Genomic DNA, 26,854 nt, shown 5'->3' with positions numbered 1-26,854 from the left:
CTTGAAATTGCATACCTTTTAAACTTTAATAGTACCCAATATTGCAAAAAATATTACAGTATATTTTTATACTTTCCAAACATGTTTTTGTCTAAATAAAAATACTCAACTTTACAGCAAACTACTCATCAGATTAATAACGACAATAAATTTTACGTTCTTGACAGCATATTACTGTAAATTGAAAAAAACTAGTACTGTTTTTGGTGTTCAAATTCAATACAGAACTGCCAGTCTTTGACTGTAAAATCTACGGTTGTTGTTTTTAACGGTGTATTAGTGAAAATGGAAAGACGGTACATTTGTTTATACGTTAGAAAAACTGGCAGCGAAGTTTCCAGAAAAAATAAATAAAAACTTCTACTGTTTTTCCATTAACAATTTAATGTTGTAAAAAAACAATGGAAATTTAACACCAAAATTTGGGCAACTAAGCTGTCAGCTTTTTCCCTACACTCTCCCCCAAAAAACTGTGGTAATGTTTTTCCGTTTACCGTAAAATGTTGTAAAAAAATTGATTGGCAACACTGAATGGTCGCAAGTGTGTGAATGTGAATGTTGTCTGTCTGTGTTGGCCCTGTGATGAGATGGCGACTTGTCCAGGGTGAACCCCGCCTTCCGCCCGAATGCAGCTGAGATAGGCTCCAGCACCCCCTGCGACTCCGAACGGTACAAGCGATATGTGTATATTTAAAAAAAAAATAAAATAAAAATATGTATATATATATATATATATATATATATCCATCCATCCATCCATTTTCTACCGCTTATTCCCTTTCGGGGTCGCGGGGGGCGCTGGCGCCTATCTCAGCTACAATCGGGCGGAAGGCAGGGTACGCCCTGGACAAGTCGCCACCTCATCACAGGACCAACACAGATAGACAGACAACATTCACACTCACATTCACACACTAGGGCCAATTTTAGTGTTGCCAATCAACCTATCCCCAGGTGCATGTCTTTGGAGGTGGGAGGAAGCCGGAGTACCCGGAGGGAACCCACGCATTCATATATATATATGTATATATTTTAAAAATTAAAAAAAAGTAATCGATTTTTTAAAAATGAGAATTGATTCTGAATCGTACAACGTAAACGATTCAATTCGTATTCAAAACGATTTTTTCCCACACCCCTAATATATATATATATATATATATATATATATATATATATACACAACATTCACACTAGGGCCAATTTAGTGTTGCCAATCAACCTATCCACATATATATATAATATATATGGGGATAGTGTGAATGTTGTCTTTTTTTTTAAAAACACTATTTTACAGTAATATTTTGTAAATGTAAAGTTTTTTACTGCAAAATGGACAGTCTACTTCAAACAATTTATACAATAAATAATGAAATCCACAGGCCAATGCCGACATTATTCACTGTTACAAGCGGCCCTTTGATGGCAGCCATAACCGCCATGAGGACCTCAATGAAAACCAGTTTGACATCCCTGATCTAGACTCTGCTGTGCACTGGTAGTCAAAATGGGAGATTAGTGTGCTACAAGCCACGGGACTGTAACTAATTGAAAGATGACATAAGACGGGAGATGGCTGCCAAACAGCTGGGATGCGAGGATGATCGTAATACCGCAAATATGCAAGAGCGGGTAAGTGCTACTGTTTTATTAGATGTATTTTTGCATGAAGTGCAAAGTGCATGGCAACAGTTGAATTTAGAGAAATGATCTCAGAGCTGACAACAAAGAGCCGTGGCTGCATGACTCAGCAGCGAGCCATTGTCCTGCCACGTGAAAGGATGCCGGACAAAAGGCCGCGTTGTACTCACCGGGTTCAGCAGAACCGTTTGGAAGAGTTCTCCCCCGTTGATGAGCTTGTCCAACTCATTGGGGCTGCCTGGGTAGTCTTTATAGAAGATGGTGTGTGTGAAAAGACCACACGTCTGCCGGGGCAGCACCTGTGAGGAGAACACACACATAAAGTCAACAAACCAAAAATGGCAGAAATGAAGCAAAAGCCACACGTCACAAACACTTTCTTTTACAAACCCCGTTTCCATATGAGTTGGGAAATTGTGTTGGATGTAAATATAAACAGAATACAATGATTTGCAAATCCTTTTCAACTCATATTCAGTTGAATATGCTACAAAGACAACATATTTCATGTTCAAACTCAAACTTTTTTTTTTAGCAAATAATAATTACTTTAGAATTTCATGGCTGCAACACATGCCAAAGTAGTTGGGAAAGGGCATGTTCACCACCGTGTTACATCACTTTTTCTTTTACCAACACTCAAACGTTTGGGAACTGAGGAAACTAATTGTTGAAGCTTTGAAAGTGGAATTCTTTCCCATTCTTGTTTTATGTAGAGCTTCAGTCCTTCAACAGTCCGGGGTCTCCGCTGTCGTATTTTACACTTCATAATGCGCCACACATTTTCCATGGGAGACAAGTCTGGACTGCAGGCGGGCCAGGAAAGTACCCGCACTCTTTTTTAATGAAGCCACGCTGTTGTAACATGTGCTGAATGTGGCTTGGCATTGAAATAAGCAGGGGCGCTCATGAAAAAGACGGCATGTTCCAAAAGCTGTATGTACCTTTCAGCATTAATGGTGCCTTCACAGATGTGTAAGTTACCCATGCCTTGGGCACTAATACACCCCCATACCATCACACATGTGTAAGTTACCCATGTCTTGTTCACTAATACACCCCCATACCATCACACATGTGTAAGTTACCCATGTCTTGGGCACTAATACACCCCCATACCATCACACATGTGTAAGTTACCCATGCCTTGGGCACTAATACACCCCCATACCATCACACATGTGTAAGTTACCCATGCCTTGTTCACTAATGCACCCCCATACCATCACACATGTGTAAGTTACCCATGCCTTGTTCACTAATGCACCCCCATACCATCACACATGCTGGCTTTTCAACTTTGCGTCGATAATGGTCTGGATGGTTCGCTTCCCCTTTGGTTCGGATGACACAATGTCGAATATTTCCAAAAAACAATTTGAAATGTGGACTCATCAGACCACAGAACACTTTTCCACTTTGCATCAGTCCATCTTAGATGATCTCGGGCCCAGAGAAGCCAGCGGTGTTTCTGGATGTTGTTGATAAATGGCTTTCGCTTTGCATAGTAGAGTTTTAACTTGCACTTACAGATGTAGCGACCAACTGTATTTAGTGACAGTGGTTTTATGAAGTGTTCCTGAGCCCATGTGGTGATATCCTTTAGAGATTGATGTCGGTTTTTGATGCAGTCTTAGATATCGAAGGTCACGGTCATTCAATGTTGGTTTCCGGCCATGCCGCTTACGTGGAGTGATTTCTCCAGATTCTCTGAACCTTTTGATGATATTATGGAGCGTAGATGTTGAAATCCCTACATTTCTTGCAATGTCACTTTGAGAAAGGTTGTTCTTAAACTGTTTGACTATTTGCTCACGCGTTGTGGACAAAGGGGTGTACCTCGCCCCATCCTTTCTTTTGAAAGACTGGGAAGCTGTTTTTATACCCAATCATGGCACCCACCTGTTCCCAATTAGCCTGCACACCTGTGGGATGTTCCAAATAAGTGTTTGATGAGCATTCCTCAACTTTATCAGTTTGGAATCCAGCTAAAACGCACATCTTCAGCCCGGTGCTGAGGAGGAGCGATACAGTGCCAACTCCACATTGTTTGCTTCCAATAACATCCGTATTATGCGACTCCGGAGCCAAAGCAAAGCTCTTATTTGCATGCACGTCTATATGGAAATGGATGGAAATGCTTTTAGAGTTTGAAGTGTCGGGGGGACTTAATATCAATCATTTCTAAGCAGCGGAGACGGTTCACTCAGACAACTCCAAGGACGGGAGGAGAGCGCCCAGACCACACAGGCTCACTGAAGGCCAAGGCGACAAAGGAACCTGGACTGAGGCGGCACACTTTCACATCTGCTGTGAAGGTCAAGCAGGCGATGGAGTAGATAAGATTGTTTCCTCCTTTGAACCCTTTCAATGTAACTTATTCCCTTTTTAATGTTGCTCGGGAAACTTAAATATTCAGCAGTAGAGACGTCCATCTTTGTTAAGGTGGACAGTCAGGTGTCGGGTGCAAAACTATTCTATCATCATAAACATCATAAAGTTGATCTTGAAATTTAAGTGTTAAAAGTAAAAAAAAAACCTAATAAAAATGCATCACTTTCGGATCTCAGAATATATTTAGTAGGATTTTATTTAACTTTTCACTGTGATTACTCAAAAATATAAAATAGTTAAAATCAATGCTGTCCTGCATTATTGATCTTTGAGGGCTTTAATTGCTAAATAAAGGAACTCTCCTGAAGGAATCAATGAAGTACTATCTATCTATTCATCCATCCATCCATCCATCCATCCATCCATCCATCCATCCATCCATCCATCCATCCATCCACTTGTTTGGAGCCACAACCCCGAGACATTCTCAGAAAGGCTCTTATTCAAGGCACCTTCTTTATATTTTCAATAATTAGTGACATTTGGAGCGGTGGAGGGTTCAATTTGATTAGCTAACATCAATCAGTCAATCAATCAATCAATCAATCAATGTTTATTCATACAGCCCTAAATCACAAGTGTCTCAAAGGGCTGCACAAGCCACAGCGACATCCTCAGTTCAGATCCCACATCAGGGCAAGGAAAAACTCTCAACTCTCTTTCTCTATATTGTAGCGTGCCGGAAGCGTTAGTGCTGCAAGGGGTTCTGTGTATTTGTTCTGTTACGGTGCGGATGTTCTCCCGAAATGTGTTGGTCATTGTTGTTTGGTGTGGGTTCACAGTGTGGCACATATTTGTAACAGTGTTAAAGTTGTTTATACGGCCACCCTCAATGTGACCTGTATGGCTGTTGACCAAGTATGCTTTGCATTCACTTATGTGTGTGTGTAAAAGTCGCATATATTATGTTACTGGGTCGGCACGCTGTTAGTAAGAATGAAAAGGGGACGTGACGAAAGGTAGTTGTGGACGCTAAAGGCAGTGTCTTTAAGGCACGCCCCCAATGTTGTTGTCCGGGTGAAAATCGAGAGAATGGTTGACCCGGGAGGATTTCTGGGAAATTTGGGAGTCTCCTGGGAAAATCGGGAGGGTTGGCAAGTATGACCAAAATATTGATATCGGGACAACCCTGGAGTCCATGGAAGAGGAGACAGAAGAGCAGGGAAATCCAGAAATGGTGATTTTCTTCATAATGTTGGCCATGGAAGAGGGGGGGGGGCGTTCCAAGTACAGTCAGTTATGTACCGATGACGCAAAAACTAATTAAAAAGATGGGAAATACATGGAGAGAACTTGTTAGTTAAATGTTGGTCATCTGGACACTGAGGCTTTTGGAAAGTCTGATATGGGGCCACAAAAAGTCTGACATCTCGTTCTCTGGAAAAAGAACATAGATCAGGGGTGTCCAAACTTTTTCCACAGAGGGCCGCGCATGGAAAAATTTAAGCATGCGGGGGCCATTTTGATATTTTTCATTTTCAAAGCATAACATAATATAAGGATTTTTTTTTTTAATCCTTAGGGCTCCTGGGGAGCATAGAGGGTTTCAGTCACTAAAATGTTAAAAATAAGTCAAATTATTATTGTTATTTTTTATTTAATGCTTACAGTAAATCTCTATATAAACTTGAAGTTTATATAAAGTAAAAAAAAATAAGGTTTTATGCCTTTTCTGTCAAAGACAACTGTTTTTTATAGTAAAACTGAAATATGCAGTATTTAGATGGATGGATGGATGGATGGATGGATGGATAGATAGATAGATAGATAGATAGTACTTTATTGATTCCTTCAGGAGAGTTCCTTTATTTAGCAATTAAAGCCCTCAAAGATCAATAATGCAGGACAGCATTGATTTTAACTATTTTATATTTTTGAGTAATCACAGTGAAAAGTTAAATAAAATCCTACTAAATATATTCTGAGATCCGAAAGTGATGCATTTTTATTAGTTTTTTTTTTTACTTTTAACACTTAAATTTCAAGATCAACTTCCGATATATCTGTCGATTTTAAATTTGAACTATTATTTTGTTTGTTTAATGCTCTTTTGTCAAAACTTTGATGTTTTTATATGGCAACCACACAACATAGGCAATATTTTTTCCACATAAAACGTTTCAAAGTGATACTTTTTAAGTAATAATTCATTATAACATAGATTTTTTTTGTCCTTTTCTTTTTTTTTTTAGAAATGAAAAAAAAGAAAATAAAGACAAAAGGATCAAAAAAAACTGCCGGCATGGCAGCTTTGTGTCAACATTGCCACTATTTCTCATTAGATATCCCCTCATTCCACGTTTTTATTTTTGCAATACTATCAATTTTGCAATTTTTGCAGAATGTGTGGCGGGCCGGTAGACGATCCAGAGCCGCACTTTGGACAGCCCTGTCATAGATGTATTTGTGGCCGAGAGGGAGGTTAATGACAGAAAAACAAAATGGCCGAGAAGGACAGCGCATGTAAAGTGTGGAGGAGAATGTTGATAGATGGTGTGACGCCAGAGGTAACAAGTTAACGAGGCCTCATGGACGCCTGGTTGGAGAAAAAAAAAAGGGTGGCACTTACGCTGATGCCGCTGTGGATGAAACCTCGTCGAAACCGGGCCGGCTTTAGGTGCGGATATTCCTCGGTGCTGGTCACCTTGATGCCCCACACTTTCTTCCAGGCGTCGTAGAGCTGCATGTGCACAGGGTAGACGCCCGAATGGTGGGGCGAGACCGCGTAGCCCATGTTGGTGGGGATGCCGTGCTCCTGGCGGTGGACAAGGAAGTGAGTGCAGATATGAATAAAAGGTCACTTTTATTAACACCCTGCAAACCCCGTTTCCATATGAGTTGGGAAATGGTGTTAGATGTAAATATAAACAGAATACAATGATTTGCAAATCCTTTTCAACCCATATTCAGTTGAATATGCTACAAAGACAACATATTTCATGTTCAAACTCATACACTTTAATTTTTTCTTGCAAATAATAATTAACTTGGAATTTCATGGCTGCAACACGTGCCAAAGTAGTTGGGAAAGGGCATGTTCACCACTGTATTACATCACCTTTTCTTTTAACAACACTCAATAAATGTTTGGGAACTGAGGAAACTAATTGTTGAAGCTTTGAAAGTGGAATTCTTTCCCATTCTTGTTTTATGTAGAGCTTCAGTCCTTCAACAGTCAGGGGTCTACGCTGTCAGATTTGATGCTTCATAATGCGCCACACATTTTCCATGGGAGACAGGTGTGGACTGCAGGTGGGCCAGGAAAGTACCCGCACTCTTTTTTTTACGAAACCACGCTGTTGTAACACAGCATTGTCTTGCTGAAATAAGCAGGGGCGTCCATGAAAAAGACGGCGTTTAGATGGCAACATATGTTGTTCCAAAACCTGTATGTACCTTTCAGTATTAATGGTGCCTTCACGGATGTGTAAGTTACCCATGCCTTGGGCACTAATGCACCCCCATACCATCACACATGCTGGCTTTTCAACTTTGCGTCGATAACACTCTGGATGGTTCGCTTCCCCTTTGGTCCGGAGGACACGATGTCGAATATTTACAAAAACTATTTGAAAAGTGGATTCATCAGACCACAGAACACTTTTCCACTTTGCATCAGTCCATCTTAGATGATCTCAGGCCCAGAGAAGCCGGCGGTGTTTCTGGATGTTGTTGATAAAAGGCTTTCACTTTGCATAGTAGAGCTTTAACTTGCACTTACAGATGTAGCGACCAACTGTATTTAGTGACAGTGGTTTTCTGAAGTGTTCCTGAGCCCATGTGGTGATATCCTTTAGAGATTGATGTCGGTTTTTGAAACAGTGCCGTCTGAGGGATGGAAGGTCACGGTCATTCAATGTTGGTTTCCGGCCATGCCGCTTACGTGGAGTGATTTCTCCAGATTCTCTGAACCTTTTGATGATATTATGGAGCGTAGATGTTGAAATCCTTAAATTTCTTGCAATGTCACTTTGAGAAAGGTTGTTCTTAAACTGTTTGACTATTTGCTCACGCAGTTGTGGACAAAGGGGTGTACCTCGCCCCATCCTTGTGAAAGACTGAGAAGCTGTTTTTATAGCCAATCATGGCACCCACCTGTTCCCAATTAGCCTGCACACCTGTGGGATGTTCCAAATAAGTGTTTGATGAGCATTCCTCAACTTTATCAGTATTTATTGCCACCTTTCCCAATTTCTTTGGCACGTGTTGCTGGCATCAAATTCTAAAGTGAATGATTATTTGCACAAAAAAAAATAAAGTTTATGAGTTTGAACATGAAATATGTTGTCTTTGTAGCATATTCAACTGAATATGGCTTGAAAAGGATTTGCAAATCATTGTATTCTGTTTATATTTACATCTAACACCATTTCCCAACTCATATGGAAACAGGGTTTGTATGATGTTTCCCACACTTCCACCACAGTGAGCTTGCCAAGGAGCTCCCAATAAAAGTCAAAGCTGGCTTGGATCTGCGTCACAGTGTGTGTAGGATGCTGATGACCACGTCAGCGCCGCTAATAGTCTGACGTCATTCAAAGTCTGACACATTGCAAATCCCGCCAATGAATTCCCGCAATTAAGAGGAACATGACTCAGTTAAGGCCAGAAATAGCAGACATCTGCTTATTCCACCAGAGAAAAGACAGCTTTGGTCCCCTTGTACTCTTCCTTCTAACACTGAAGGTACAATTCTCTGTTAACCAATTATACATCAAATTGGACTTTTTCAAACCGATACCGATCATTTTGGATATTACATTTTAATCGTCAGCCTGTTATCAGACATCTCCAGTTTTTATCTTTGTAAAGCACTTTGCGTTGCATTTCTTTTATGTATAAAATGACTTAATAAACAAAGTTTGATTGATTGACTGTGCCGCTGCAAATATTCAGAGTTTTCATCCAAAAAAAGCACAATTTTAGTTGAAGATGTTTTCTGGTAAACGACTTAATGAGTTAATCAGCTGAGTGACTATGTGAGGAGTGTACAGAAGGGTCAAAAGGATATTAAATGAATACTTTTGAACAATAATAAAAAATGAATGGTCAATGGGTCATACTTGTATGGCGCTTTTCTAGCTTTTGAAGGTACCCAAAGCACTTTGACACTAGTTCCACATTCACCCACATTCACACACGGATGTACATAAAAAACATATCCATCTTAAACGCAGAGCGTCATTTTACCACACCTAATGTGTGTGTGACTATCAGTGGTCATTTCATTAATTTAATTTAAATTATATATTTTTAATTATATTTATATAGCGCTTTTCTCTAGTGACTCAAAGCGCTTCTACATAGTGAAACCCAATATCTAAGTTCCATTTAAAGCAGTGTGGGTGGCACTGGGAGCAGGTGGGTCAAGTGTCTTGCCCAAGGATACAACGGCAGTGACTAGGATAGCTGAAGCGGGGATCGAACCTGGAACCCTCAAGTTGCTGGCACGGCCGCTCTGCCAACCGAGCCATACCACCCCAAATCTGTACAATATACAAATATTGATTTAGAATATCTTGTAGAGTAAAATGATCTGTCCATATAGTTAGTATATTTCACTAGCTTTGACTATTTTATTCCTAAAATCTAGCCTTTTTATACTATATTTTGACAGATCTATTTTGTAGCACAGGCGCTTATGACAATTTTTCAAACTTTGACTTCTAACTGTGACAAATACAGTACAGGCCAAAGGTTTGGACACAATGAGTCTTCTTTGTTTTCATGACTATTTACCTTGTAGATTGTCACTGAAGGCATCACAACTGTGACACCTGTGAAGTGAAACTCAGGTGACTACCTCTTGAAGCTCATGGAGAGAATGCCAAGAGTGTGCAAAGCAGTAATCGGAGCAAAGGGTGGCTACTTTGAAGGAACTACAATATAAAACATGTTTTCAGTTCTTTCACCTTTTTCTGTTAAGTACATAACTCCACATGTGTTCATTCATAGTTGTGATGCCTTCAGGGACAATCTACAATGTAAATAGTCATGGAAATAAAGAAAACACATTAAATGAGAAGGTGTCCAAACTTTTGGCCAATACTGTACATTTCTTAAATTTGTTCTCTGAAACCAATATCGGTGACATGCTTATTGTTAATAATGTTCTTATGTTAATTGGTTTAAAAATGTTGAATTTTAAGCCAGTGACATACAGCAGCTTGAAAGAACAGACATAAAAAAATATTCAAATGTTACAAAAATGTTTCATGTAAATCAGGGGTTCCCAAACTTTTTGACTCGAGGGCCGTATTGGGTTAAAACATTTTAGCCAGGGGCCGGGCTGTAAAATATCTGTGAGGTCAGGAAATAACACAGAGGCTTTTTCATCCCTACAAGACTGTTTCAAATGTTTCCCTGCTCTTCAGGGGATTTTATAACAACATAGACTCCAGCACCACCCGCGACCCCGAAAGGGATAAGCGGTAGAAATTGGATGCGTGTATAATAAAATCCCCTAAAGAGCAGGGAAACCTGCGAAAAAGGGGATTTTATAATAAAATATATAATAAAATCCCCTGAAGAGCAGACAAATCTGCAAAACAGGCTTGTAGGGATGAATTAGCCTTTATCTTTTTTCCTGATCTAACGTATATTCCGTTCTACCCCGGCATTGAGCATTGTACAATGGATAAACCACTGTAATCTCGTTTATATACATACATACATACATACACATATATATATATATATATATATATATATATATATATATATATATACATATATATATATATTATATATATATACATATATATATATATATATATATATATATATATATATATATATATATATGTATACTCTAGCCTAAATAGACTCCCTTTTTAGACCAGTTGATCTGCCGTTTCTTTTCTTTTTCTTCTATGTCCCACTCTCCCCTGTGGAGGGGGTCCGGTCCGATCCGGTGGCCATGTACTGCTTGCCTGTGTATCGGCTGGGGACATCTCTGCGCTGCTGATCCTCCTCCGCTTGGGATGGTTTCCTGCTGGCTCCGCTTTGGACTGGACTCTCGCGACTGTGTTGGATCCATTATGGATTGAACTTTCACAGTATCATGTTAGACCCGCTCGACATCCATTGCTTTCCTCCTCTCCAAGGTTCTCATAGTCACTGGGTGTGAGTTTTCCTTGCCCTTATGTGGGCCTACCGAGGATGTGGTAGTGGTTTGTGCAGCCCTTTGAGACACTAATGATTTAGGGCTATATAAGTAAACATTGATTGATATATATATATATATATATATATATATATATATATATATATATATATATATATATATATATATATATATATATATATATATATATATTATTCTGAGCGCAATGATGTCACAGGAAAAGGCATTTTTAAACAAAAATATTTGCTTGGGCGGCTAGAAGACACAGAGAGTAACAAGCAGTATAAAATGGATTAGAAAAGAAAGATTTAAAAAAATTTCAAATACAAAAATAAAATTCAAATTCGAATATTTTAACTTGGGACTTCCCATGGGCCGGAGTTTGGACGATGGCAGGCCGGATCCGGTCCGCAGTTTTGGGACCCCAGATGTAAATGAATCGTCGGGAAAATTTTCACTTACACTTCGCCCTGAGATCGGTAGGTCGTGAGTTCAAACCCCGGCCGAGTCATACCAAAGACTATAACAATCGGACCCATTATGTCCCTGCTTGGCACTCAGAATCAAGCGTTGGAATTGGGGTTTAAATCGCCAAAAATGATTCCCGAGCCAACCACTGCTGCTGCTCACTGCTCCCCTCACCTCCCAGGGGGTGGAACGAGGGTGATGGGTCAAATGCAGAAGGTAATTCCACCACACCTAGTGTGTGTGTGTGTGTGTGTGTGAGAGACTATCAGTGGTGCTTTATATTCATTTCACACAGCACAAACTGGCTTGAAGGTGAAAACAACTGCGTGTAATTTATCGAAATTTTCCAACGGCCCAAATAAGTACAAATATGAGCACTGGCTATTTAACAAATAATTCCATTACAAAAAAATTATTATTATGCCTAATTTTGTTGTGATGCCCCACTGGATGCATTAAACAATGTAACAAGGTTTTACAAAAATAAATCAACTCAACTTATGGAAACAAATGCCAACATGGCACTGCCATTTTTATTATTGAAGTCACAAAGTGTATTATTTTTGCTCTCACATTCCTCAAAACAGCAGCTTGGAACTTGGGACAAGCTCTCCCTGAGAGAGCATGAGGAGGTTGCGGTGGGCGGGGTTGCGGTGTATATTGTAGCGTCCTGGAAGATTTAGTGGTCATAGTAGGATTCTTTTTTTTTTTAAAAAACACTTCTTTGTCATCTACATCAGTGGTCCTCAACTCATTTTGTATCCGCGGACCGGTCAACACTTAATAATTTGTCCCGCGGCCCGGGTGGGGGGGGTCCTTTTTTTATTTTTATTTATTTATTTTTTTTCTTTGTCATGAAAAAGGGAGGTTTTTGTGGTTGGTGCACTAATTGTAAGTGTATATTGTGTTTTTTATGTTGATTTAATAAATAAAAAAAATACAACATTTTCCTTTTTTTTTTTTAAATAAAAATTGATAAAAAATTATTCTGCGGCCCGGTACCAATTGGGCCACGGCCCGGTGGTTGGGGACCACTGATCTACATAACATGCAATGGTGGTGCTCTGGTAAAAATTGAGATTTTTGGTTATAAAGTGTTTTATCATTTTACTCGATTAACCGCACAAATTACCGTATTTTTCAGACTATAAGGCCCACTTAAAATCCTTTCATTTCCTCAAAACTCGACTGTGCGCCTTATAACCCGGTGCGCCTAATGTACGGAAGAATATTGGTTTGGCTTATCGACCTCGGAGCTATATTATTTGGTACATGGCGTAATGATAAGTGTGAGCGGTAGATGGCAGTCACACATAAGAGATATGTGTAGACTACAATATGACTCAATTAAACAACATCAACATTACAAAAAAAAGAGCGGTATAGCTCGGTTGGTAGAGCGGCCGTGCCAGCAACTTGAGGGTTGCAGGTTCAATCCCCACTTCCGCCATCCTAGTCCCTGCCGTTGTGTCCTTGGGCAAGACACTTGACCCACCTGCTCCCAGTGCCACCCACACTGGTTTAAATGTAAACATTAGATATTGGGTTTCACTATGTAAAGCGCTTTGAGTCACTAGAGAAAAAGCGCTATATAAATATAATTCACTTCACACTTCACTTTATCGTTGTTGCTTGTCAACCCTTTGAGACACTTGTGATTTAGGAATATATAAATAAACATTGATTGATGGATATGTTCCATTGAAAATATAGAACATTACACACGCTGCTCAAAAATCTATCAAAATGTTTTAGTAGGACTTTGGTAAGCTTTGAAGCCGCACCACTTGATGGATTGTCCCGTGCTTCAACATACCAGTAGTACTATGGTGTGTGTATAAGGTATTTATTTGCAGTTTTGCTTTGCAATATTATGCAAAAGGAACTTTTCTTACCTTCTGGTACGTGCAGATCTGTATTTGGGATCTGCATAAGACCTAAGAATTTGCGTGTGTCCGCCTTTGTAGTCTGTGTTGACACCCGTAGTCGATAAGCTTGATTTTCTCTATCTTCTTGTTAGGGACATTCATCCTACACTGTTGCCATTTCTAATATAAAGTCGGGGTGTAACGCTACGTGTATTTGTATTGAACCCTTTCGGTATGGGGATTTCGGTTCGGTTCGGAGGTGTACCGAACGAGTACACATGCTAGCAGCGACTGGGCTAGGACAACATGTAAAAGCCAGAGCGGGAAGACCCTCCAACCGAACAAGTTTCCACACGGACATATTAAGTAGCGCACCGCATGTTGTGTAAACAATGCAAACCAAGGCACAACACACAGGATGCTAGCAGCTAACGGGCTACGATAGACTGACCATACCTCCTCTTTTCACCGGACATGTCCTCTTTAGAGGGGCTGTCCGGGTGGAGTTTTTTAAATGCCTCATATCTCCGGCATTTTAAGTTAGGGTTGCATGTATTTTCAATGTACATTCAGGGTTAAGAAGGGGTTAAAAACAAGACAATTTGTGCACACAGCAGCATTGGTGAGGGAGCGGCAGAGACAGAGAGAGCGAGAGAGTTATGATAAACGCGCATGTGTCGCCAGGCTCTGCTTTTTATCCATAGATTTATCAGATTTTATTTTTTATTATCTATAGCAGGGGTGTCAAAAGTGTACCCCAGAAACCATTTGCGGCCCACAACTAATGTTTTAAGGGCCCACGGCACATTCTAAAGATACTATTAAAATAAACAAAAACATAACAAAAGTGAAATAAAAAAGCTTGAAGGCTAAATGTAATTTAGAAAAAGATGCAACGTTGAGTAATGAAACAAAGCTGTTTTTTTTTTTCTTTCAAACTGTCATTGCTCAAAACATAATATTGAATCAAAATCAATGTTATTATGAACTATTGACCTATCCAAGGTTCCGATTACTTCACGTCAAATATTCCAGTAAGAAAAATATTTTTGGTGGGAGATTTGGTAAATAAATAAACAAAAAATGTATATTGTTGTTTCCTTACTGTACTGAAAATTAACTGACCCGTGACCTCTGAACCGAGGTACGTACCGAACCGAAATTTTTGTGTACCGTTATACCGCTAATATAAAGTAGTGTAAAGTTCTTACTTATATCAGTCAGTAAACTTGCCATGAAAGAGCTAAAACATACCGGTGTAGTGAGTTTAAATTATTCACCCAAGGAACTTTAGTTATCAGAGAGTTCCGATCGGACAGATTTTTACGGGACACATTTCCGGCTTTGTTGCAATAGTGAGCCACGAACGAGGAGATGCTGCTCCGTTATTGACTTAAGCAAAGTCTGAATGTCATTAAAAGAGTTAGCTCCATCTTTTGAAACTCCTTCCACTCCCGTCCTTGCACGCTACACCGCTACAACCAAGATGACGGGGAGAAGACGCTGCCGAAGGTGAGCCACGTAAATAAGAGAGCGCACAAAACTCGCAAATGTTCTGTAAAACATCACCTATGCAACCTTTTCACCAAGGAACCAACATTAAATGTTATGTAGACCACAAGGCAGTGTTTTACATTTAGAAAAAAATAAAAATAATATGACCCTTTTAATGCGTGCCTTTTGTATGAAAACAGACCTGACTAGAACCTCATCAGCAGTGCGCCTTTCAATCCGTGCAACCTGTGGTCCGGAAAATACAGAACTCTACTCCAAAAATAATGGCTAGCTGCACCATACCAAAAGGTGCCTGAGATACTTATTTGTTAGTGTGGGCAAACAGCAAAAGTGTGTTGTCATGTCAGTTTGACCACGGCAGCTGAGAAGCTAAACTGCATGTGATCATTGTGTCAACTGTGTCGCTCGGACACAGATAAGGAATGATAGAAAACATTCATTCTCCACGCTGCTTGTTTACCAACCTTGTTACTCTCTGCAAACACTGATATCTAAGTCAGATTAAACATCTCAAATGAGGATATTTGCTTATTTTATGTCTGATAAGATCATTCTTCTCACTAAGCAGATTTGATGTTAGAGTTTTTTACTAAGTGTTTTTGTCCTAAATGATCTCAGTAAAATACTGAAGCTTGTTGCTGAGATTTGATGACCTATATTGAATAAAACAAGCTTGAAACTAGAATATCAACTTTTGCAAAGCTGTGTCATCAACACTCAAGTATAAAACTACTTTTTTAATGTAATAACTTCTTATTTCAAGCATTAAAAAAAATCATGATTTTGACACAACTGTGTCTCATAATTCAAACAGATGGCAGCCAAATGGACTTTGCTGTTTTATTTTTAATGAAACAATCAAACATAGGTAGTCATATAGTAGTAGAGTTGGCACAGTACAGTAAACTGACAGTTCCTATTTAAAGGCCTACTGAAATGAGATGTTCTTATTTAAACGGGGATAGCAGCTCCAGTCATAATTGATCATTTCGCAATATTGACATATTTTTGCTGAAAGGATTTAGTAGATCAGTGCCAGAGCTTGGTCCGCATTGCCGGCAGTAAGTGGAACACATTTCCAGTGAGGGTTGGACTCCGCCAAGGCTGTCCTTTGTCACCCATTCTGTTCAGAACTTTTATGGACAGAATTTCAAGGCGCAGTCAAGGCCTTGAGGGGTTCTGGTTTGGTAACCGCAGGATTAGGTCTCTGCTTTTTGCAGATGATGTGGTCCTGATGGCTTCATCTGACCGGGATCTTCAGCTCTCACTGGATCGGTTCGCAGCCCAGTGTGAAGCGACCGGAATGAGAATCAGCACCTCCAAGTCCGAGTCCATGGTTCTCGCCCGGAAAAGGGTGGAGTGCCATCTCCGGGTTGGGGAGGAGACCCTGCCCCAAGTGGAGGAGTTCAAGTACCTAGGAGTCTTGTTCACGAGTGAGGGAAGAGTGGATCGTGAGATCGACAGGCGGATCGGTGCGGCGTCTTCAGTAATGCGGACGTTGTATCGATCCGTTGTGGTGAAGAAGGAGCTGAGCCGGAAGGCAAAGCTCTCAATTTACCGGTCGATCTACGTTCCCATCCTCACCTATGGTCATGAGCTTTGGGTCATGACCGAAAGGATAAGATCACGGGTACAAGCGGCCCAAATGAGTTTGGGTCTCTCCCTTAGAGATAGGGTGAGAAGCTCTGCCATCCGGGAGGAACTCAAAGTAAAGCCGCTGCTCCTCCACATCGAGAGTAGCCAGATGAGGTGGTTCGGGCATCTGGTCAGGATGCCACCCGAACGCCTCCCTAGGGAGGTGTTTAGGGCACGTCCAACAGGTAGGAGGCCACAGGGAAGACCCAGGACACGCTGGGAAGACTATGTCTCCCGGCTGGCCTGGGAACGCCTCGGGATCCTTCAGAAAGAGCTAGAAGTCTGGGCTTCCCTGCTTAGGCTGCTGCCCCCGTGACCTGACCTCGGATAAGCGGAAGAAGATGGATGGATGGATGGATTTAGTAGAGAACATCGACGATAAAGTTCGAAACTTTTGGTCGCTAATAAAAAAGCCTTGCCTGTACCGGAAGTAGCAGACGATGTGCGCGTGACATCACGGGTTGTGGAGCTCCTCACATCTGAACATTGTTTGTAATCATGGCCACCATCAGCGAGAGCGATTCGGACCAAGAAAGAGTTGATTTCCCCAATAATTTGAGCGAGGATGAAAGATTCGTGGATGAGGATAATGACAGTGAAGGACCAAAAAAAAAAAAAAAAAAAAAAGACAGGGCAGTGGGAGCGATTCAGATGTTATTAGACACATTTACTAGGATAATTCTGGAAAATCCCTTATCTGCTTATTGTGTTACTAGTGTTGTAGTGAGATTATATGGTCATACCTGAAAGTCGGAGGGGTGTGGCCATGGGTGTGTGCGGAGGAGGCAAGAGGGGGCGGCATGGCGTAGTGGGTAGAGCGGCCGTGCCAGAAACCTGAGGGTTGCAGGTTCGCTTCCCACCTATTAACATCCAAGTCGCTGCCGTTGTGTCCTTGGGCAGGACACTTCACCCTTTGCCCCCGGTGCCACTCACACCGGTGAATGAATGATGAATGAATGCATGATAGGTGGTGGTCGGAGGGGCCGTAGGTGCAAACTGGCAGCCACGCTTCCGTCAGTCTACCCCAGGGCAGCTGTGGCTACAGATGTAGCTTACCACCACCAGGTGTGAAATGAATGATGGCTTCCCACTTCTCTACGAGTGCTTTGAGTATCTAACAATAGAAAAGCGCGATATAAATCTAATCCATTATTATTATTATTAAGAGAGTTGCAGCTGCCTCTTTGACAGCTGCAGGAAGAACGACGCAAGCTCCGCTCATGTCTACGGTAAGAGCTGACTTATTACAACCATTTTCTCACCAAAACCTGCCGGTTGACAGGTGGTCTGGAATTGCATGCTAACTTTTCAAGCTATTTTTGCTTTGCTAATTTTGCAACTGTAACCCTTAAGAGTCATATAACTTGGTATTATCACGCCCTCATTGGGGTCCTTCATGCATTAGAGGGGCTGTCACGCCAAATGTCTTCCGGGGGGAAGGTTTTGTAGGGGGGAAGAAATTTGGCGAGACAGAGCCCCTAATTTTTGTATTATTTTTACTCTTGTTTTAGAACACCGACTTTTGGCAGCGCAGCTGAGACTCACCATGGCAAATTTCTTGTTGAGCAGCATTTGCTCGGCGAGCACGGACTGGTTGTGGAAAAGATGAGGCTGCATGTGGCTCCACATGTGCGGGAACCACCAGAACTCCTTGACGAAGGAAAGCAGAAGGTCGTCGCCCAGGTCCTCCTCATCCGATCCTGGATATCGAGTGTGTTGGAGGACAAGACGGTGTAAGTGAGGTGAAGAAATCAAATGGGAAAAAAAAGAGGAAGGTGAAATAGGGTGAGTGATTTAAAAAAGGGAATTAAAGTTAAATGAGTCAGAAGAGTGGAGATCAAATATTAGTGAGGCAGTGGAGAGATAAGAGGGGGTAAAGGATGAGATCAGGGCACAAAGGCGACAAAGAGGTATAAAAATATTATGAGCCCAAACTTGATGTGTTATCTTATTATATCTTATTCAGTGCAGTGCACGCGGTCGTCACCAGGGGCACATACCGGCGTGGAAGAATTTCCCTGAGAAGCCCAGATTGAAGGTGAAGTTGGGAACATGGGTGCGCATCTCCCTCTGCGTCTCCAGCAGGGCCTGAACACACACAAAGAGGGTGAGAAGGAGCGCCAGGCAGCACACCATGTGCTCTGAATTCTGCACGGGCGCATTAATGAGGAGCAAGAAGACGACACACACGCACGCACACACACACACACACACACACACACACACATGCATATGCATATTTCATCCTGCTTTCAGTAAACATCAGCATTGCACTCCCTGTTGCCTCACTTCTCTCCACCATTCTGTTTGATATTTAGCCAGCCTCTGATTTTGGTTGTTTGTTTCATTTGATCTGCTTGCTGGTTGAGACTCCCGACACACGCGCGCACGCTTCGCCATCTCGTCAGGGTGTGAGATCTTCCTAAATGCTCGCTGCGTCCTCCATTTCGTTTGCTCCACTGCAAAAACTGAAATCTAAGTAAGATGAAATATCTCAAATAAGGAGGATATTTGCTTATTTCCTGTCTGATAAGATAATTCTTCTCACTAAGCAGATTTTATGCTAGAGTGCTTTACTTGTTTTAGGAACCCCGTTTCCATATGAGTTGGGAAATTGTGTTAGATGTAAATATAAACAGAATACAATGATTTGCAAATCCTTTTCAAGCCATATTCAGTTGAATGCACGACAAAGACAACATATTTGATGTTCAAACTCATAAACTTTATTTTTTTTCTTTGCAAATAATAATTAACTTAGAATTTCATGGCTGCAACACGTGCCAAAGTAGTTGGGAAAGGGCATGTTCACCACTGTGTTACATCACCTTTTCTTTTAACAACACTCAATAAAGGTTTGGGAACTGAGGAAACTAATTGTTGAAGCTTTGAAAGTGGAATTCTTTCCCATTCTTGTTTCATGTAGAGCTTCAGTCCTTCAACAGTCCGGGGTCTCCGCTGTCCTATTTTACGCTTCATAATGCGCCACACATTTTCGATGGGAGACAAGTTGGGACTGCAGGCGGGTCAGGAAAGTACCCTCACTCCTTTTTTACGAAACCACGCTGTTGTAACACGTGCTGAATGTGGCTTTGTCATTGTCTTGCTGAAATAAGCAGGGGCGTCCATGAAAAAGACGGCACTTAGATGGCAGCATATGTGGTTCCAAAACTTGTATGTACCTTTCAGTATTAATGGTGCCTTCACAGATGTGTAAGTTACCCATGCCTTGGGCACTAATGCACCCCCATACCATCACACATGCTGGCTTTTACACTTTGCGTCGATAACGGTCTGGATGGTTCGCTTCCCCTTTGATGCGGATGACATGATGTCGAATATTTCCAAAAACAATTTGAAATGTGGACTCGTCAGACCACAGAACACTTTTCCAATTTGCATCAGTCCATCTTAGATGATCTCGGGCCCAGAGAAGCCGGCAGAGTTTCTGGATGTTGTTGATGAATGGCTTTTGCTTTGCATGGTAGAGCTTTAACTTGCACTTACAGGTGTAGCGACAAACTATATTTAGTGACAGTGGTTTTCTGAAGTGTTCCTGAGCCCATGTGGTGATATCCTTTAGAGATTGATGTCTGTTTTTGATACAGTGCCGTCTGAGGGATGGAAGGTCACGGTCATTCAATGTTGGTTTCCGGCCATGCCGCTTACGTGGAGTGATTTCTCAAGATTCTCTGAACTTTTTGATGATATTATGGACCGTAGATGTTAAAATCCCTAAATTTCTTTATTGCACTTTGAAAAATGTTGTTCTTAAACTGTTTGACTATTTGTTCACGCAGTTGTGGACAAAGGCAGGGTTTCCCACACATTCATTCATTTGTGGCGGACAGCCACGAAAGAATTACGGCCGCCACAAATAAAAATAAGAAAACTTTTTTTTTTTTTCGGCTTTTGACTCTCTCGACCACTCATAAAAGCAATGGGACTATGTCTGTGAATGGAATTTGTAGTTACATATTATATAAATATTATATAAATATGTATATAAATATGTACGTAACGTGTTGTAATTATATTCCAACTCCGCGTTCTTCTTGGTCATCGCCGCCACTGCAACCCATCATTTTTGTATTTTTTTTTCTTGTTTTTGAACACTGACTTTTTGCAGTGTACATCCTCTGTTTCGACATGAGCACTGCAAAAATTCAGTGTTCAAAAACAAGAAAAAAATATATACAAAAATGAGGGGTATTTTATTTGAACTAAGCAAAATTATCTGCCAATAGAACAAAACTATTCAGCTTGTCAAGTCTTTCCAAAACAAGTAAAATCAGCTCACCTCAATTAACCCAAAAATAACTTTAAAATAAGTATATTCTCACTAAAAAGAAATTCACTTTTCTTGGTAGAAATAAAAAAAGAGTCCTTTTTTCTCAATATGTTGAGAAATATTCTTAAATGAAGTAAATGCTAGTTTCATTATCTTGACATAATGATATGTGCTCGGCATTACATTTCTTGAAACCAGCAAACTTATATTAAAAACTAATTCAATCACTTGTTACTCTCGGGGTCTCTTAGCCGCTCAGGCAAATCATATGCTCTAAAAATGCATTTTTCCATCGACAACATGACATCATCGTGCCAAGTGTGTGCTCTTTCAGTCAATTAGTGGAATATTTACAGCCCGGACCCCGGCCAACATTTTTTTAATTGTAATTTTGATTAATTCATCTGAATGTGCATGAACTATTTCTGTTCAAAATGGTTTGAAATGTCACATGTTAAATGTTTAAATATGAACTGTCAGTTTACTGTACTGTGCCAACTGTACTACTATATGAGTACATCTTTTCTATTGTTTCATTGAAAATAAAACAGCAAAGTCAATTTTGCTGTCATCAGTTTTAATTATGAGACACAATTGTGTCAAAATCTTGATTTTTTTTCCCATGCTTGAAATAAGAAATGATTACTTTAAAAAAGTAGTTTTCTACTTGTGAGTGTTGATGACACAGCTTTGCAACACTTGATATTCTAGTTTCAAGCATGTTTTATTCAATATAGGTCATCAAATCTCAGCAACAAGCTGTAATATCTTACTGACATCATTTAGGACCAAAACACTTAAAACAAGTAAAACACTAACATCAAATCTGCGTAGTGAGAAGACGGAAAATAAGCAAATATCACCCTTGTATGAAATATTTAATCTTACTTAGATTTCAGTTTTTGCAGTGTAAGGGGGGTCTGTTCCGCCGTGAGGGGGGACAAGAGTAAGCAGCTTTTCGACATTCTTTCGATGTCTCAGGAACCCTGAAATATTCATCGCCGTGGTGCTTCTGTGAGAGTAAGAGCGCTGGAGCCTGTCAGCTTTGAGCAGCCTACGGGGACAAAATCGTTGAAAAGGAAACATAGAGAAGGTTTTTGTACGACTGCCACATGATGCCATGCTGAGGTATTTTTTTCCATTTCAGCAAACAGAAGTGGTGGTTGATAAACTTGAAAGTAAGGATGTTTCCATCAGGGATTTATGTTGCCGATTCTGACACCGATCAACCAGGAGTCAGATCAGCCAAAACTCTCAAATATACAAACCCCGTTTCCATATGAGTTGGGAAATTGTGTTAGATGTAAATATAAACAGAATACAATGATTTGCAAATCCTTTTCAAGCCATATTCAGTTGAATATGCTACAAAGACAACATATTTCATGTTCAAAATCATAAAAAAAAAAAATGTTTCTGTAAATAATAATTACTTTAGAATTTCATGGCTGCAACACGTGCCAAAGTAGTTGGGAAAGGGCATGTTCACCACTGTGTTACATCACCTTTTCTTTTAACAACACTCAATAAACGTTTGGGAACTGAGGAAACTAATTGTTGAAGCTTTGAAAGTGGAATTCTTTCCCATTCTTGTTTTATGTAGAGTTCAGTTGTTCAACAGTATTTTATGCTTCATAATGCTCCACACAGGCCAGGAAAGTACCCGTGCTCTTTTTTTACGAAGCCACGCTGTTGTAACACGTGCTGAATGTGGCTTGGCATTGTTTTGCAGAAATAAGTTGAGGCGTCCATGAAAAAGACGGTGCTTAGATGGCAACATATGTTGTTCCAAAACCTGTATGTACCTTTCAGCATTAATGGTGCCTTCACAGATGTGTAAGTTACCCATGCCTTGGGCACTAATACACCCCCATACCATCACACATGTGTAAGTTACCCATGCCTTGGGCACTAATACACCCCCATACCATCACACATGTGTAAGTTACCCATGTCTTGTTCACTAATACACCCCCATACCATCACACATGTGTAAGTTACCCATGTCTTGTTCACTAATACACCCCCATACCATCACACATGTGTAAGTTACCCATGCCTTGGGCACTAATACACCCCCATACCATCACACATGTGTAAGTTACCCATGTCTTGTTCACTAATACACCCCCATACCATCACACATGTGTAAGTTACCCATGTCTTGTTCACTAATACACCCCCATACCATCACACATGTGTAAGTTAGTCATGTCTTGGGCACTAATACACCCCCATACCATCACACATGTGTAAGTTAGTCATGTCTTGTTCACTAATACACCCCCATACCATCACACATGTGTAAGTTACCCATGTCTTGGGCACTAATACACCCCCATACCATCACACATGTGTAAGTTACCCATGCCTTGGGCACTAATACACCCCCATACCATCACACATGTGTAAGTTACCCATGCCTTGGGCACTAATACACCCCCATACCATCACAGATGTGTAAGTTACCCATGCCTTGGGCACTAATACACCCCCATACCATCACAGATGTGTAAGTTACCCATGCCTTGGGCACTAATACACCCCCATACCATCACACATGTGTAAGTTACCCATGCCTTGGGCACTAATACACCCCCATACCATCACACATGTGTAAGTTACCCATGTCTTGTTCACTAATACACCCCCATACCATCACACATGTGTAAGTTACCCATGTCTTGTTCACTAATACACCCCCATACCATCACACATGTGTAAGTTACCCATGCCTTGGGCACTAATACACCCCCATACCATCACAGATGTGTAAGTTACCCATGTCTTGGGCACTAATACACCCCCATACCATCACACATGTGTAAGTTACCCATGTCTTGTTCACTAATACACCCCCATACCATCACACATGTGTACGTTACCCATGCCTTGGGCACTAATACACCCCCATACCATCACACATGTGTAAGTTACCCATGCCTTGGGCACTAATACACCCCCATACCATCACACATGTGTAAGTTACCCATGCCTTGGGCACTAATACACCCCCATACCATCACACATGTGTAAGTTACCCATGTCTTGTTCACTAATACACCCCCATACCATCACACATGTGTAAGTTACCCATGTCTTGTTCACTAATACACCCCCATACCATCACACATGTGTAAGTTAGTCATGCCTTGGGCACTAATACACCCCCATACCATCACAGATGTGTAAGTTACCCATGCCTTGGGCACTAATACACCCCCATACCATCACACATGTGTAAGTTACCCATGTCTTGTTCACTAATACACCCCCATACCATCACACATGTGTAAGTTACCCATGTCTTGTTCACTAATACACCCCCATACCATCACAGATGTGTAAGTTACCCATGCCTTGGGCACTAATGCACCCCTATACCATCACACATGTGTAAGTTACCCATGCCTTGGGCACTAATGCACCCCCATACCATCACACATGCTGGCTTTTCAACTTTGCGTCGAAAACAGTCTGGATGGTTCGCTTCCCCTTTGGTCTGGATGACACGATGTCAAATATTTCCATAAGTCAACAACATCAAAAAAACCTCACCTTTGTGAATTTGTTGACTTTATTGTTGGAAATGCTTCTGCAGGATATCCATAAATCTGTGCCATGTCTGCCTCAGCATCGCCGGTAAAATGTGCAGACCAAACGATCGGGACTTTCGCATCTTGTGACACTGGAGCAACTTAAATCTGTCGATTGGTAAGTGTTTGTTTGGCATTAAATGTGGGTGGAGAGAAAGGCTGGATGCAAATATAGCTACAAATGTACATACAGCTAGCCTAAATAGCATGTTAGCATCGATTTGCATGCCGTGCTAATCGATGCAACTTGAATCCGTCCCTGATCGTGTTGTTACACCTCCGACAACACACCGACGAGGCATGATGTCTCCAAGGTACTGAAAACAGTCGGAAAAACGGAAAATAACGGAGCTGATTTGAATCTATGTTTACATTGTGTTGGAGAAAATGGCGGTTGATTACCTGTGTGACGCCAGAGCAAATAATAGAAAGGCGTTTAATTCGCCAAAATTCACCCATTTAGTTCGGAAATCGGTTAAAAAAATATATGGTCTTTTTTCTGCAGCATCAAGGTATATATTGAGGGTTACATAGGTCTGCTGATAATGTTCCCCTTTAATGTGGTGTCTTTCCAGGGGAAGGGGGCGACGGCCGGGGACGGGGCTGTAAGGAACAGAGTACTTTGGCCTGTCGCCATCCCTGCCCCCTAGTCAGGGATACGGTGAAAACCTAAACGGCGGAGCAGGACTCACCTTTACATCAGGCACCTTCATGCGTGTGCCCTCCTTGCCCACAAAGATGTCATCCACATCCACCAGAAGGTAGCGCTCCAGGGACAAGGACAGCCTCTTCCCGGTGAGGAAGGCCACGGCGTCCACAAACACCAGTTTATGCAGCCAGAAGACCAAGTTATTCCCAAACAAGACCCTCTGGATGCCGTCGTGCAGCCCTAAGTCCTGCACCACCGACGGGAGCAGAGCGGCGTTCTGTCCCATGGACGGAATGCTCTCGGCCGACTGGGTCTTGGCCAACAACACCGGCTCGTACGTCGAGTGGTTGGATTGGAAGACGGTCCAGTCGTCCCCGGGCAGAGGACCCGGCAGCGGCTGCCCCGATCGGGTGATAAAGAGCAGGGGGGACTTGGGGTTGACGGTGCAGTCCTTCAGACCCAAGTTGGAGTGGAGGAAGAGGGGGAATCCTTTCAGCTGCGCACTCAGCAGGCTGTTCTCATTGGCCTGGTCAGAGAGGAGAGAGGAATCACAAGAGTTCATCACACAGCAACGAGGCCAAATATGTACTGGGTATAATTCCCAGAGTTCTCCCATGGTGTGCGGAATCAGGAATGTCAGGCGTACTCAAACGTGAATGCATCAGGCAGCTTATACCTGCTACGCTCAATCTGCTCTGATCTGAGACTGCAGACACACTGAATAAACCCCCTGCGGTGTCATTTTAACATTCAAAAGCTGGGTTCATCAAACTGCCCCCCCCCAACCCCCCAATACCATCCACTCTCTAGCTCGCTCACGTCTCTATTGCCATGGCTGCAAACTTTTACTCACACTCCTAATTCTACTTTCGAGTGTTGAGGTGTTTTTGATGCGGCTTCAGAGACGAGCACGTTTCAGGAACTACCGTTTGTCCACATGATGGCTGCGCTGTTCTATCCTGCTCATCCACATGTACACAATCAGGAGGACAATATGTATTAGTGGTGGTCTCTGAGATCGACATAATCCAATTTCCATTGATTGATTGAAACTTGCATTAGTAGATTGCACAGTACAGTACGTATTCCGTGCCATTGAGCACTAAATAGAAGGGGTGTAACGCTACACAGAAGTTTCGGTTCGGTACGTACCTCGGTTTAGAGGTCACATTTTTAGTACAGTAAGAAAACAACAATATATAAAGCTTTTGGTTATTTATTTACCAAATTTGTTAACAATGGCTTTATCTTTTTAACAGTTTATAATTCTGCCCACGTTAATCCACATTAAACTGCCTCAAATTGTTGCTCGGATTAAATAAAATGACAAAACTTTTCTTCTACATATAAAAAGTGCAACATTAAAGTCAACTCATCATGCTTAATTTATTACAGCATTTGGGAAGCCTGTAGTTGACTTTTATTATGTAAATGTTATATTTGTATTATCATGTGATAGCAGGGACCCTGCCATTCAAAACTAGGCTGCTACATTACTAATGATTCATGTAACTATAGCTGAAAAATAGTACAATAGCAATAGGAGAGACTATTCATCGCTGAACACCATGGAGTTCATGTAGGCTTTATGATGCACTTACATTATTATATACACTATCAGAGACAGAAACTCTTCATTTAACATATCCTTTTTTGCTGCTTCAACACACC

At 41.2% G+C, this 26,854-nt stretch overlaps 1 protein-coding gene across 3 annotated transcripts in view; it reads right to left on the bottom strand.

Annotated features, from left to right (window-relative positions):
- Positions 1-26,854, bottom strand: part of ndst1b (N-deacetylase/N-sulfotransferase (heparan glucosaminyl) 1b) — a 187,744-nt gene that overhangs the window by 25,759 nt on the left and 135,131 nt on the right. For all 3 annotated transcript variants that reach the window (XM_061902118.1, XM_061902117.1, XM_061902119.1), the window contains 5 exons: positions 25,227-25,709; positions 18,648-18,735; positions 18,193-18,347; positions 6,605-6,790; positions 1,812-1,940 (listed from right to left, as the gene is read on the bottom strand). In XM_061902118.1, coding sequence (XP_061758102.1) covers positions 1,812-1,940; positions 6,605-6,790; positions 18,193-18,347; positions 18,648-18,735; positions 25,227-25,709 — 1,041 coding nt within the window. The remainder of the gene's footprint in view (positions 1-1,811; positions 1,941-6,604; positions 6,791-18,192; positions 18,348-18,647; positions 18,736-25,226; positions 25,710-26,854) is intronic.

This window comes from Nerophis ophidion, linkage group LG05, assembly GCF_033978795.1.
Source record: "Nerophis ophidion isolate RoL-2023_Sa linkage group LG05, RoL_Noph_v1.0, whole genome shotgun sequence".
Lineage (NCBI taxonomy): Eukaryota > Metazoa > Chordata > Actinopteri > Syngnathiformes > Syngnathidae > Nerophis > Nerophis ophidion.
Note: the sequence above shows the minus strand (reverse complement) of the source record. Positions and strands in the feature narration are given on the sequence as shown.